Source organism: Cygnus olor, chromosome 6, assembly GCF_009769625.2.
Source record: "Cygnus olor isolate bCygOlo1 chromosome 6, bCygOlo1.pri.v2, whole genome shotgun sequence".
NCBI lineage: Eukaryota > Metazoa > Chordata > Aves > Anseriformes > Anatidae > Cygnus > Cygnus olor.
Genome location: NC_049174.1, coordinates 27,906,669 through 27,920,953, shown reverse-complemented (window position 1 = coordinate 27,920,953; position 14,285 = coordinate 27,906,669). Strand labels below are relative to the sequence as shown.

The following is a 14,285-nucleotide window of genomic DNA, read 5'->3' as shown; positions in this document are numbered from 1 at the left end:
AATTCCAAAATAAAATAAAAGGTCAAGAGTTTCCAAAAAGGAGACAGACTGAAAAGTTGGACATGTAGTCAACGATTAAATTTAAGATTAATAAAAAATGTTAAGCTGTCACATGTTATCATCAAGGAAGGAAGCATTTGATGACACTGAGTCTGCAAAAATATCCATGTTCTGGAATTCAGAGTCCCAAGGGTAGAAGTCCAACATCAGATTAAATGATAACTATATTCAGTTCTGAATGAAATTCCACCATTTTTAAATATTAAAAAAAAGTATATGCATTTGGAGTGAAGCTAGCATAATATAACTTTAAAGTGACAGATGAAGCAGAGCCGCACTTGACAACTTTACAATCATCTTTGGGCCAAAGTTGCCTTTCTAAAGGAAGAAGAATTTCACTTGCCTTCCCTAAATCAAACTACGATAAAACAAAGACAGTGGTAATGCAATGGATTTTTAAACCACAGAAGTTAATCATCCTGTACATGTGTTCCCAGTGCGAAGAACATGCTCACAAAAAACATTTAACCATCCCTTCTGTTTTCTTCCTGCTGCAGCCACAACACTTCTAACTCATAATTATGTTCTGGAAATTAAGTCTCCTTTTGTGACACAGCACTTAAGCAAGTTCTTCACCAAAAAAAAAAAAAAAATTGAGACAAAAACAGAAGTCTATTTGATCACCCTTACAATGTTCTCTTTTATGTTCATGATGAATATGCTTGATTTACCATGACATACTGCCATGCTACCAAGGCTCTTGATCCTCAGAACCAGAGGATGCTAGCATTCATTAACGATGTACTAACAATTCACATTTTCCATATGATATTTTAAACTTCTCTGTCCACGCCTGAGGTGGCATTGTTACTGCATGCAGTCCTACCAAGTGCACCTGGCATGGCCACACGTTGAACCTGCAACACGTTCATTAAGCATCAGGCCTATATTAAAATTTTAGGAAAAGCCTTGAGCACTTTGAGCATGTCTGCTAAATCAGTCCACAAGTCACACTGCAGCCCCAGCCTTCTCCAGCTGAGGAGCAATTTACCACCCACCTCCCCCAGCACGTGCTCCCTTGTTCTGACCAGCAAGTGTGCATAAAATAGAGTTAATTTCCATACTTGCCAGAGAATGTATGTAGGTGATTAGCCCCATTTACCCTGGTGTGCCTGAATCAAAGGCACAGAAGTGTGCAGGTCATTTCAAGTGCCCTTTCTATCCTCATAGTTTGAGGAAACAAGTAGTCCTGAGAAGTAGTCCTGAGGGCCTAAACATGTGTGTTACAGTCAGCAATGCAATCAGTTCAGATCAAAGCACCCTGTAGCTCAGTTACACTCAGCTCTGCTTCTCTCACCACTACACCACTCCTCCGACATGAAACTGAAGCTGCTTCTCCAAATCCCATGCCGAGCCTGAGCCAGAAAGATCTGGAGCCAAAGGCATCCGCAGTTCAAACCTACCCAGACAGTGTCATCTTGTCGGTACTGTTTCCAGTTGCGGCCAGTGTCGCTGAACATCAGCGTATAGCTGGTTACCCAGTCGGAGCTCCCATGCCTGCCCTGGGTAGCCACTGCAACAATCTCCACTCTGTCTCCTAAATCAACCTGGAGCCACTGCTGCTTATTGGAGTACAGCGGGGACCAGCCACCAGCTCCTGTAAGAGATAGGATAAAAATAACGTAGATAATGATGACAACACAAGAAATTATACATGAGAAAGAAACATGTTATCAATTCGGGTTACCACAGAGGAGTCTAATTCCTAAACATAAAGATGTTTGTTTAAATTTTTGTGTTAGGAAATATGTGTTACCTGGTGTGCTTCCTCACGGTTTTCTTAATTGACCTAACGTTCATAAGGAATTATGAATTTAAGATTTTTTAGAAAACCTATTCATCATCAACTGGACAAGTGTTAGTGAGGATGATGGCACATTTCACTGACAAAAATATCATACCTGTTCCCTCTTCACATGCTCCAGCAAATCTGGGAATACTGATTTCTAAGTTCTAATTTGCTTTGACATTTTCTTTTTGGCTAATTTTTGAAAGATGAGAGAAAACGTTAGTTATCTTGATTTTTGCTGTATTAAGTGTTTGAAAAAAATGGTTTAATTAAAGGTTGTAAATGCACTTCGATAATACATTGTAAAGCTACAGACCGATAGACTGAACAACTAAAATGAATTAACTTCACACTGAAAAGTGATCTCTTCTACACAAAAGATCCTCGTTAAGTGAACATGTGAAGATGTGGTTTGTTCTTTCAAGATAAAATACAAGGACAATGAGTTGCAAGTTATCAAATTCCATCATCCACTTCTCCATTCAGGAACAGAGATTTTATGATTAGATGTAAGCCAGTAAGTTTGTAACTCATGTTCGTCCTTTACAAGTACTTGAGCAGATCAACTGTCCCTCACACTCTTATACTGGTTAAACAGGAACACGATAATGTCAAGCCAATGAAGCATGGAACTGCAACCACTGCTTGAATTACAGCACTTCACTCCCAACAGTAAATGTGTGCTTATGGTTAAAAAGGTGAATCCTTTCAGATTGCAATACATTATCTCGTGTTCTCTAGCATACTCTTATATCATTATAGTCTGCATTTATTTTCTTTTACCTTGCTTTTGTTTGCACGTTTATTCTCTGTATACATTCAGCATTCACTCCAGCCTTACAAATAAGTGAACAATGCAGCTATGAAGAACAGAGAAGTCATTTATTCCAAAGTAACCAAAGCAGCAAATTTTCAGGCTGTTGTTGCCTCTGCAACCTATCATCTTGTTTGTTTTACCATTATTAGCAAAGCTTACAAAAGCATTTTTTTGTCCAATTATACTGAACAGAATTCCATTGGGAAAGGGGAAATATTGAGTTGAAAATAAAGCATTAACAATTCTGCATGTAAACTACAAGAATGATTCCAAATATACATTTCTAAAGAAAAAGCATCATAAACTTCAGTTAAAAATAGCTGGGTTTACCTTAATATTTTAATCTTATTAACTGATCTGTTTCAAAGCTGCTCCTTGAATAGCATATTAATGGTTGATACCAAAAATCTCTATTTCAATAACTTTGCCCTTTAAAAATTTTCTTGATTTTCCTGGACCACATTGGATTTGCCATCTCACAACTGAAATTATTTTATTTACGAAAAGATGTTACAATTTTCATTATTACAGCTCATTAAAGTAGGATTTAGTCCCAATTCCTGAAAAAGAAGCGTGTTTATTCCACAGGTAGAACTGAGTATCATCCCCAGTCCCTATGTACTGGATGACTCAATCTTCACTTCTCTACCAAAATGTTCCAGGGAAAATTGTTTGCAACCAAACTAATGTATACTGCTTGCTAGCACCATGCTTTGTTTTACTTCTTTCAGCTATAACAGAAGCCTTCATTGCCATAATGATTGTTTTACCTGCCTTAAATACTACATTCTTGACTATGAGCATACCATGGAAGACCTAACTAGAGTATTAGGAATTTCATCACTCACCTCATATCTGACTGCTCTCTTAACTCTGTACAGACACACAACTTAGAGAAGCCCACACGCCAAAAGTCCTAACACTGCTCCCTCCATCCTTCCCCTCCCCCTTTTTTTCTTTTTTTAAGATTCGAACTATACATTGATGTTCAAAAAGAAGTTGCATATTCATCCTGTAAGGAATTCCGACTAATGTACATGGGAGCCAAAGGAAACCTTCTTTTGTACTATAACATCTAATATCTGAAATAGACTCTGAAACAAAGTTGCTGCTCTGTTGCTTCTTCCAGGAACTGTCAGAGCATTGATATTCAGTGGAGAAGTTCTGGCAGGTTTGTGGCACAAAGCTGTTCCCTTCACCACTCTCAAGAGCTTATTCTAGACATTTGCAGTGACTCTTAAAAGAAATGTGGGCACTTTCCTCTTTCCTTCATTGTCTCTTTAATCAGTCTTTCTACAACAAACAGCAACAACTAGATGGTGGAAAATAGCTCATAAGTCATTAGGTGAGTCTTCCATTAAAAAAAAAAAAGAAAGAAATTATATCTTTGCTTTCTCTGTTTTAGTTTCTATATAAGTTCTTAAGCCAAGCTCATTACCACAGGTAATTTCCAGTAGTAAGTTAAACATCATAACAACCATCTACTCTATGTTGTTTGTACTTTCTCCCTCCTACTGCTATGAGAGGCAGTAAGGTGATATGCTTTCCACAGAGGTATTTTGCTTTATTATGCATTGCTGTTTTCTAGTCTGAGCATGGTACAACAGGTTTATATATTGGAAGCAAGTCAAAAGAATAATACACAATGAATGGAAATTTGGGAGATCTGCAGTGAGCTCAAGCTCTCAAATCACAGACTATAACAGCATCTCTGAACTGCATTTCACTTCACATGAGCATATCTGTCTGTAGGAAACGTCATTCTTTAGATGTGAGCACTGCATAATGCAGCAATGACACCTGCTCTTAGCATCATCTCTGCAGGTTTCGTTGGTCCAGCAGTCCAGAAGCCAGACTTGCAAGAGACATTACAGGCTATGGACCCTGATTTTACACAAGAGCAGCAATACGCACATTCCCTTGGGAGGGGAGCAGTAGGGAACACCCCAAAACCCACACTTTCCCTTTCCCCATAGATTTCTTGGAAAGTAACAAAAAAGCATGTCCACAGTGTAGCAAACATTTTATGGCTCTTGGCCCCTCTACCTACTGGTGATGTTCACCCTGGTGAACGTTCATCAGGGCAGGCCTAAAACAAGAATGTATAACATGAAGGCAACAACTGCAATGGCTACTAAAGACAATGCTACTGAACATCCAAACAGATACTAGTATAACTTTTTCTGCAGTTGGGTATAAGGAAATTGAAGAGTATTGTAATTCCTTTATTAATAGTGAGGTATTATCATAAAATAGACAAAATGTGGCACAGATTACAGCCACTGGATCAGGACTTTTGCTTTTTAGGTAACCTGGAAAGTGCTGATGTATGAGGATGCCACATTCCCTCTCTCAAGAGAGCAAGAGACAAAATGTGATCAAAGTCAATAAGTTTTGCACCTCACAACATCACGTCTGAGGGGCAATAGCATTTCCCCATTCTGCCAGCCAGATTTCCATTCCTTCTGCTCGTTGCAAAAAGGCTACATGACCATTCCTCACAGGTACCATGTTTCACATTGCCTATGGATCATTGCAAGGGAGAGCTTCAACACGGTGAGAAAAAAATGTCCTAGTGGAGAAACAGTGCCACAGGAATATATATTGCTCATATTCTCCATGGCAACAAATCATAATGCTAGAAATATGAGAAAGAAGATCATATGGTTTCTCAGTTGGAGACCCAAATGACTCCAAGAAATATGATCAAATACTTTTTTCAAATCATTTGTACATTTTGCCATAATTGTTCCAAAAACTGCACTTAAGCCCAGTGCTATGCAATCAATGCTCCTTGATGTTCCACAGGACTGCTCAAGATGCCCATACTTATTTATAGCTTATTAATATGAAGCAAAAGGAAACATTCTTTTCCATCCTACAGTGCCTTACAAACAGCTCAACTGGCTTTATATTGTGCTACAAACTCTTAGACTTCCTGCTGATGCTAAGCGCATCCCTGCTGCACAGTTTTACTTTAATGCCCAGATCAAACACTTCCCAGCCATACAACAAATTCCTTTTGACATCATGTATGTTTTATACTCCCATACATAATTACCTATACTGACTACTCAGGCTGAGAACTAATAGGAAGTCGAAAAAGCCCTGTTGATACAGTCACATGGTAGCAATTTTCTTATTCTTTTTCATTATTTATTTACTGTAAACAAAAAAGTTGATTAATCCCTCTCGTGGATAATATATTTCACACCCCAGAATCATATTCATCTGAATTATACTAACTGCTTTACTGTTACCAGTACAGATTTATTAGCACTTTAATTGAGCACTTTCAGCAGTTCATGTAAAGCTTTGCTTAGGTTTTTGCTGTTGTTTGTTTGCTAAATGGCACATTCCTCTGCTGCAAGTCTTTTTTTAAAATAGCCTTTTAGTTTTCTGCTACTGAATCAACTTGATGAATTAAAACTTTCTATTGATGTAGGTTTGGACTGTATTTTATAAATTCATCTTCACCTGTTGCTTTCATATTTATATTAACAAATATATCTGGTTTTCTGCCTTGAAGCACTGTTACTTGCAATGTTTTATCAATTACAAATGAAACTAAGCAAACTCGTCAAAACATTCCAACATTATTAGAAATTCATGGCATAGTCTTTGTTAGCAGATATTATTTCTTCCAAAGATGTCTGTTGTATGTATTCAAGTACAAGCCAAAGAAAGTTCTTTCAGCCACCATCTACCACCACTTCCTTCTCTAAAGCAAGATGAAGTATCCACGTGAATACTGCTGGTACTACATCTATCTGCATGTTTCTACAAGAGTCTGTGCAACAAAAGAATGAAGCAATGTAGAATTCAGATTTTAGCTCCTTCTGTTATGTTTAGCTCCTCAGTTATCACCTAAAACTTCAAAACATGAAATAGAAGTTGCTTAAACACCTGAAACTGATTCCCTGTTTAGGACTCAGTTTCAACGTTCTCTGTCTTCCTCTTCCAACGATTTGTGCCAAGGGACAGGTAGGACCTTACTGATGTGATAACGCATACCTAAAGGACTAGAATAAATTACAGCCCCACTACATGGTAGAACACATGGTAGAACAACCTTAGCACACCAGAATAAGACCTATTTCATTTTCTACCCTTATTATCGCTGTAAGTTTACTTGAGATATCATTAATATAACTTTAAAATTCAGTACACCCAGAGCTGAACTTGCAATAGTATTCACTTTGAATCTTCTTTCCTGCACATAAAATTAGTCATTTAAGCCATTTTCAAAATCGTGTAGGTACGTTTACCCACTATCTCAGCTGGTGGCTAAAGACAAAGGCAATGCAAACTCATATCATGCTCAATGTTTCCAACTTTCTGTATGTCAAGAAGCTATCACATCACCTTTTACTTGCTGAGGAACTCTGGTTCAGTAGTTTGAGGTAGTAAGTCCCATCTAACACTTCTCTAATGACGTTGCAACTCCTTATCACTAGTGTCTTACCATTAGGTTTCGCAAATAGTAATGTTAGACAGACAATTCATAGAATATGTTTAAGTAGGAAAATTCTCATTTAAATTTCAATTAAAGTCTCTTAACTAGTAGTATACTTTTTAGTGTTGTTAAGAATTAAAATCATACGTAATGCCATAACACACAGCTTTCCTCTTGTTGAGGCTCTAACTTTGGAATAAGGTGAGAGCCAGCAACCCAGATTTATAACAAACTATCTAATGATATCCTAAATACCGCTATTTTTTTTTTCCTAATATAAAATTTGATCCTAATAGTTTCACTTCATATGTCAACACATTATCAGGGCAATCCTTGTTGCAAACGTCTGCAAAATTTTTTTCAATTTCTTTTATTATTTCTGTTAAGCTGTGTAATCACTGAATTCCACTAGAACATGTATATCTAGTTGCTACTACCTTTAATAAACAACTACATTTTAGAATGGGGTCTCAAGTCTAACGACCTTCAAGCTCTAAAAATTATGGGGAAAATTATTCAAAAGCAAAATAACCACCTGAACTTCCTATAGGATGTTTCTACAAGAGGAGAACTTCAAATTCAATAGAAGTTTTCAACAATAAAAGGAATGAATTGCTCCTAAATAAAGCTCTCAAAAAAAGCATAAATTAACAGTTCTACTCAACTTGGCTCTGAATGCACTGCATACAAACAGCATAAAAAGTTATAAAGAATAACTGTGATTAAAAATATTTTAGGCATTTCCCACTGAAACCTTACCATCTCGCCTGTTGAGCTTTGCAAAGCTGGGACTGTGAGTACTGAAGAACTCAGAGGAACTGGTAAAGGCTGATGAAGGTAAGGTAGATACCAAGGCATCATCACAATTATCTAAAATAAAGCAAAAAACAATACATAGAGAGGTCATCACACGAGCAAAAAATATGTTAACTTCTACTAGCTCAAGGTGGCGTTTGCTTCTACTTAGTAGACAGAGACTGGAGAAGAAGCAATTTGCATGAAATCCCTCAGAACAAAGTATGTCATTGTCATCATCAATATGTCATCAACTCTGAAATTTACCTCCCAGAACAACAGTCCGGTGGGACTGCAACCAGCTAAAAGCAGTTGTTAACACCTAAAAACTTGAAAATGTCTTCCTTCCAGACAATGCAATTTTATGATATACCCTCTCCTTAAAGAAGATAAAACCTCCTGTTGCAAAAGCCACTAGAAGAACATAGTAATGCTCTGTCAGACTTTACGTAACACCTCAGGTGTTGTGTTCAGTAAAATATTTCTCAATGGAGCAGGTACCTAACGTAGGAGTTACAACTTCTTACTTCTGTATGTAAGCAACACATAAAGGATATGCCGCCTGGCCTTGTGCAACATGTAAAAGTATGTTCCAAATTAGCTTGTTAGGTCAGATAAGTAGTCTGCAATGTTTTTCCCCCTCTTTCAAATCCTCTTCTGAGGAGAGCTTCAAGTAGCCTAGACTAACACTCCAAATGATTTTTTGAGCTCATAACATTTGAAGAAGAATGCAATTAGGCAAAGTAAGTTTTCACGTTACAATGCTGTCACATACACATTAAAGACTATGGTGCAGGATTTCAATAGGGAATAACAATTAAAGAAAACAATAAACCCACACCTCACTTTTAATTAAATCTCCCATGGAGGAAACACGGATCTAATTACTGGAAAAGTCCTGCTGGTTAGCCAAATCTTAGACACCAGAGTGTGCTCTCACACTCTCATAGTAAATATGTAATTTGCAAGTGGTGGGGGAAGAGATGCATTAATACTTCAGGGTTACAAAAAGCAAGGAATAAAAGCAGCAACGACTTTCCAATTCTGACAGTAAATGTAGACTCATCCAAAATTGGATGATACCTTTCCCATAAAGATCCAGATTACAACTAAGATATTACTTGTCCTGCAAAACAGCAAGAGAGTTTTGTAATCAAAATCCTCCATATTCTAAGAAGTTAACTGCTTGTCTGATCAACAGGAAAGCAACTCTGTCGGCTACCTTCAGCATCCCCGTGCACTCTGGGCTGAGAGGAAAAGGTGGGAAACTTCCATTAGATGAACAGACTTCCACCCGATGGAAAGAATGTGCAGCCTCTGACACCCCTCCATCAGGGACCACTCCTTCATCACCCCACTCATGGAAGTAAAATCAAAGTCTACCTTAGTAACTGCACAAAGACTCAGATGTGGGCTAACCTGCTATTGGAAATTCCTGAAGCAGACAAATTTCTCTTTATATGCAAATATGTTTGGTTTGTCATTTAAATATGTAACTGAATTTTTAAAGTGGAGAATTTCCCCTGAATAAAAAGAGTTATAGAGCAAAAGTAGGTGGAAATTTTATGTGAACAATAGTGGGAAACTGTTTAAAAATTTAGCTCAGTTCTACATTTATACACAGTTATGAGAGGTTTAAAAAATAATAAAAAAAAGAATAGGCTGTTCAGGAAAAAAAAAAAGTAGAAATGAAGCAAGTATTACACCACTGGGAAAAACGAATAAGCTGATCTCTGCAACTCCAAATAAATGGTTGAGAAGTACAAATTATTGGTGAGGAATGCTAAAAGAACATACAGCACATGGCCCAAAGAGCTTAAAACATAAAGAAGGAGCCCCTTCAATGCAGTAGATTTCCCACTATGGATTTTTATACTGATAATTACATTGCAGAAATGATCATCGTGATGGAGTGTAAACAATATTAAACATAAATCCATTTGATATTCTGAAAGAAGCAGGATGATATATTAGTCTTCTAAATGTGTACAAAAATAATATTCTGATGGATTAACAAATAAGAGGGGATGGCAGAAGTGGAAAACTGTAAATAAAGACTTAATTATTGGCCCAGAAACTGGATTAAAACATTTGAACCACCAGTTTAGAATTTAAATAAGCCCTGTAATACTGGAAAGCCTCCAAACAGAGGAATGTGAACAGTGGACTACATACAAATTGGCAGAGAAGGTAGCCTACGGAAACATAAGCCAGGATGCCTGATAAGGATTTAATGCAAAACAGTGAAAGGGATGATGAGAATTTCAGCCCATGAGGAGTTAAAGAATGGCAGCACTAGGAGATTTTATCTAGCACATTTATCCAGAAAGCATCAAATTAAACAAACCTGATACCATTTTGTTAAAACACTGTAATTGAGAAGGGTGAAAATACACATTTAGTTCTCGAAGTATTTATTTAGTACTCATATCTGAATTAAAAACAGCTCTACATCAAAATCAGTGTAAGCAATATAATTCATAACAGGGTATTGACTGATGGACCTCAAAAAGGAAACTCAAATATGAAATCCTTTCCATCTGTTAGGTTACCATCAGCAAAAATGCCTAATGAGATCCATGAATTAGACAAATTAAGGACAAATATGCCACTGGTGTTTTGACCATGAGGATAATTAACCAACAAAACAGATTACTGAGGTCCTGAGCAGATTCCTCATCACTTACAGCCTTTAAGTCTCAAAGAGAACTTCTGACTGCAATGCAGAAATGTGTGTGGAGTGCAGTGCCCCTTGGCACACAAGAGGTCAGACCATAATTATTCCATCTGGACTTGAAAATCTGCAAATTAAAATAACCCTGTTAAATTCAGCGTCACTTGTGACCTAAACAGGGATTTAAACAAAGATGTCAAATGGCAAATACATCAGGGCACCGTACTCCCCCAGCCTTCTGTAAAATCCAGTGAAGGGGTTGGGAACCTCTTCAAAGGAGGTTTAAGGTCCTAGCGACAGGTCTACATTAAGGTAGTAATGACATCAGTTCAGTGCTTTCAAGAGGGATAGAAGGAACAGTTTCTATGCTGCGTAACTGTCCAGAAAAAGTTATGTGAGTCCAACCGTAGGAGAGTCTCCTCTTGGTCACCCTCTGAGAAAGCTTCTTTTGCCAGACTTTTCTGTGCTTGGGTATCTGAGGCAGAATTGAGTATCATGAATATCCTTCTTAGAACTTTTAAGAGGAGATATGACCAATATTATGCATTAAAAAATACCAAGCATCTTTTAAGCTAAACTATGCTCTGGGAAGATACCACGCATGGAGTTCACAGGCTAAATCAGCAAGAATTTGCTGGTATACTTCATGCAAGTTCAGAGACTGAAATGTCTCTGAGAAGTACTTCAGCTGAAGAGGATAATCTGATTTGAAACAACACCAATGAAACTACGGCTACCACCAAATAAACCATATTTACATTTCAAAATGCCATCACATAAATATTAAAATTGCATTACCTATCACATATGAGCTAGTTTTCTCTAGTTGTAGATATTAAGTCATTGTCATAAGAACTATTCAGTACCACTTGAAAATAGAGGTTGAATATAAAGGAGAAATTTCGATTTAAATAATGTCTAGACTGCTGGCTCACTTCAGTTCCCTGCAGTTGCCTAAGGACTGCAACAACTCAGCATATCAGCCTGTGATCCACCAGTTGTCCATGACTAGAGCCACAGCAACAGTCTCTGAGTTCTCACCATTACCCAAAGGTATCATTGAATATCTATGGGACACCAGCTGTCTCAGCACTGCAGCAAGTGTAAACCATTTCAGAGCAATGTATTCAGGGTGTTCCCCAGGACTTCTGTGGGATCCAGCACAGCAAGTGACAATTAGCTCATCTAACTACCAGGTGCTTCACCTTCATTTCTTTTATCTGTTGCTCCAGTCCGCAGACATACTCACCTGGATCTCTGCTACAATGACATTTTCACACTAAATTCTGGAATCCTCAAATGGATGTCTCTAGAAAAAGACACTATGGGGAAGATTTTTTCTCCAAGTCCGTAACTAACTATAAAACATGTAATTTTAAGGCTTTAGGATATAGGAAAATCATTAAAAATTTGAAGATAGTTCAAAGAGCACTAGAACAAATACAGACTGACTCCTGACAGATAAGAGAATAACAATTGATTGACTTCAGATTGCATGCAAGAACAGCCTCCAAGCGAAGCTGATTCTTGAGTGGATACTCTGACAAGATGCAAGGTCACTCTTCTGCTCTTCCCTCAAAGCTAATCACTCAACATCAGAGGTTGCACATAGACATACAGACGTACAATTCAGGACATGACACAGCTTTTACATGTCAAATGAAATTTCAAACAGTAAAGTGCTTAGAATGCATCAGTCAACAATCCAGGTCGTATGCAGGGCAGCTCTGGCACATTCCTTATCAGACATCAAATAACAGATGTGAGATCTCTTACAAACTTAGATGAAATAGGCTATGGGTTTCAAAAGGTGGGATGTGCACACAGAGTGAGGGTCATCCCTTCAGCCCTATTTCCATGAGAAGCCAAAACAACACGTACCCCAAGATGACAAAGCTATTACGTTTTCTTTTTTGATGGTGCAGAAAAGACAAGTGAAGTGTTTTGTGCTTATACAAGGTCAGAGAGGACCTATATCAAAACTAAAAGCAAAGCCAATATATGCTGATTCCCACCATACACATTTTACAAGATATTGTCTCCCTCATTTGCTGTGAGGGAAACAGGCCTTCATTCCAGTTGCTCCCAGGTTCCTACTTTCTGGCTCCACTTTACAAAGCAGAAGCTTTGGCAATTTGTCAGAAAAATAAGAACTTTTTTCTCTGAGTCAATCACATTATATTTCTATGGAAAACATTGGCTTTAACAAAAATCATTCCACACTACAGAATTACTTAAAACATCTGGAGAAAGAAAATCATTTACTGTCTAGTTGTTTTTTCCTACAATTCCTTGCCAACCAGATAATTACCAAAAAAATAAATAAATAAAAATAAGAGCATCTAATTGTACCTATAAATCATGTTCTTCATGCAAATCACATAGCAATACAGATGTTGACTTGCATTTGAGAAACGTACGTTGACCTCGACTACGCTGAGTTCTGAGAAACAGGCAATTATGGATAGCATTTACAATGTCATGCATATCATTAGAACTGTCCTCAGCAATCTTGCTTCTGAAAGGAATAAAAATATTTATATTCATTGACTTCGTTTTTCTGAGTTTTACTCACTTTTGATTTTTAAAAATGATGATAAATTAACAACAGCAACAAAAAGAGAAACTCAACAGCCTATTATGAAGTTGTTTGGTTTATTGTTCTTGATTCCTGTCTTGCAGCTTTAACTTCCCTCCGAGTAAAAACACAGAAGTTTTCTCTCCCCCTTTTCCCCATATATTATAATTCTGTCCAAAAATATTTATTTTAAAACAAAAACATAAACATTAGTTCAGATTTCAAACACATCAAATTAGAATTTAGACAGTAAAACTTTTGGGCTTCTGTGAGACACGCCAGATAATATCAACTTTACCTAATAATCCATAAAATAGTGAACTTCAGAAAACGCCTTCTGCCCAAATATTTGAGATTAAATTCTATATTTTGTGAAGGCCTTTGACACCTGTGACAGTTATGAAAAAAATAATTTAGAGAAATGTATCCAAATCCTGGAGAGACAGGAGTTCATACGCTTCTGAAGTGCAGCAAGCTTCTGAAAGGCAACTAATATTTTATCAAAATTGGTTTTGCACAGAAACTGTACAGCACAACTTCACTAATTCTTCCAGTACATTTTATGTAAGTGTTGGTAAGTATGACATGATCTAGTTTATAACTTGCTGCAGCTAAATGTTATCTTGAGCTTGAAGAAACTACTTGGAATTTAGATTTCTGATTAGAAGGCATCATGCTAATGTTTCTATCACCCTCTTTTAAGGAAGATCAGTCCCTGAACACACACAGGGTTGTTACCAGCCATGACTTCGATGGGTTAACAATGTTGGTCTGCTGCTATTTCCCTTGTCTGCTTGAAGAGTCAGCGGGACAAAACACATCGATTTCCACTTGTGAAGGCCATCCAAAAAGGTCACTAACATTTCCTTAATGAAAGCTTTGATGAAGAGGACACAATCAGGGAAAGATCACCAGTCCTTGGACTCCATGGATTTCCCATAGTTTGGATTTGAACTGCTTTTAGTAATGCTGTATTCTGAGACAAATGTGCAGAAAATCTTCGACTGTGAAGCTTGCGTTACTTCTACATCTTATACTGCTAGTCAGGATCTCTTATTGGTATGATAAGTACCATACGTACACCAATGATCTGGTCCTGCTGTAAATGGAAAGTCC

The 14,285-nt window shown here is 37.3% G+C and overlaps 1 protein-coding gene across 3 annotated transcripts in view; it reads right to left on the bottom strand.

Moving 5' to 3' along the window:
• The window catches only part of CNTNAP5 (contactin associated protein family member 5), a 285,261-nt gene that overhangs the window by 201,778 nt on the left and 69,198 nt on the right, over positions 1–14,285 (bottom strand). For all 3 annotated transcript variants that reach the window (XM_040561102.1, XM_040561103.1, XM_040561101.1), the window contains 2 exons: positions 7,882–7,992; positions 1,464–1,657 (listed from right to left, as the gene is read on the bottom strand). In XM_040561102.1, coding sequence (XP_040417036.1) covers positions 1,464–1,657; positions 7,882–7,992 — 305 coding nt within the window. The remainder of the gene's footprint in view (positions 1–1,463; positions 1,658–7,881; positions 7,993–14,285) is intronic.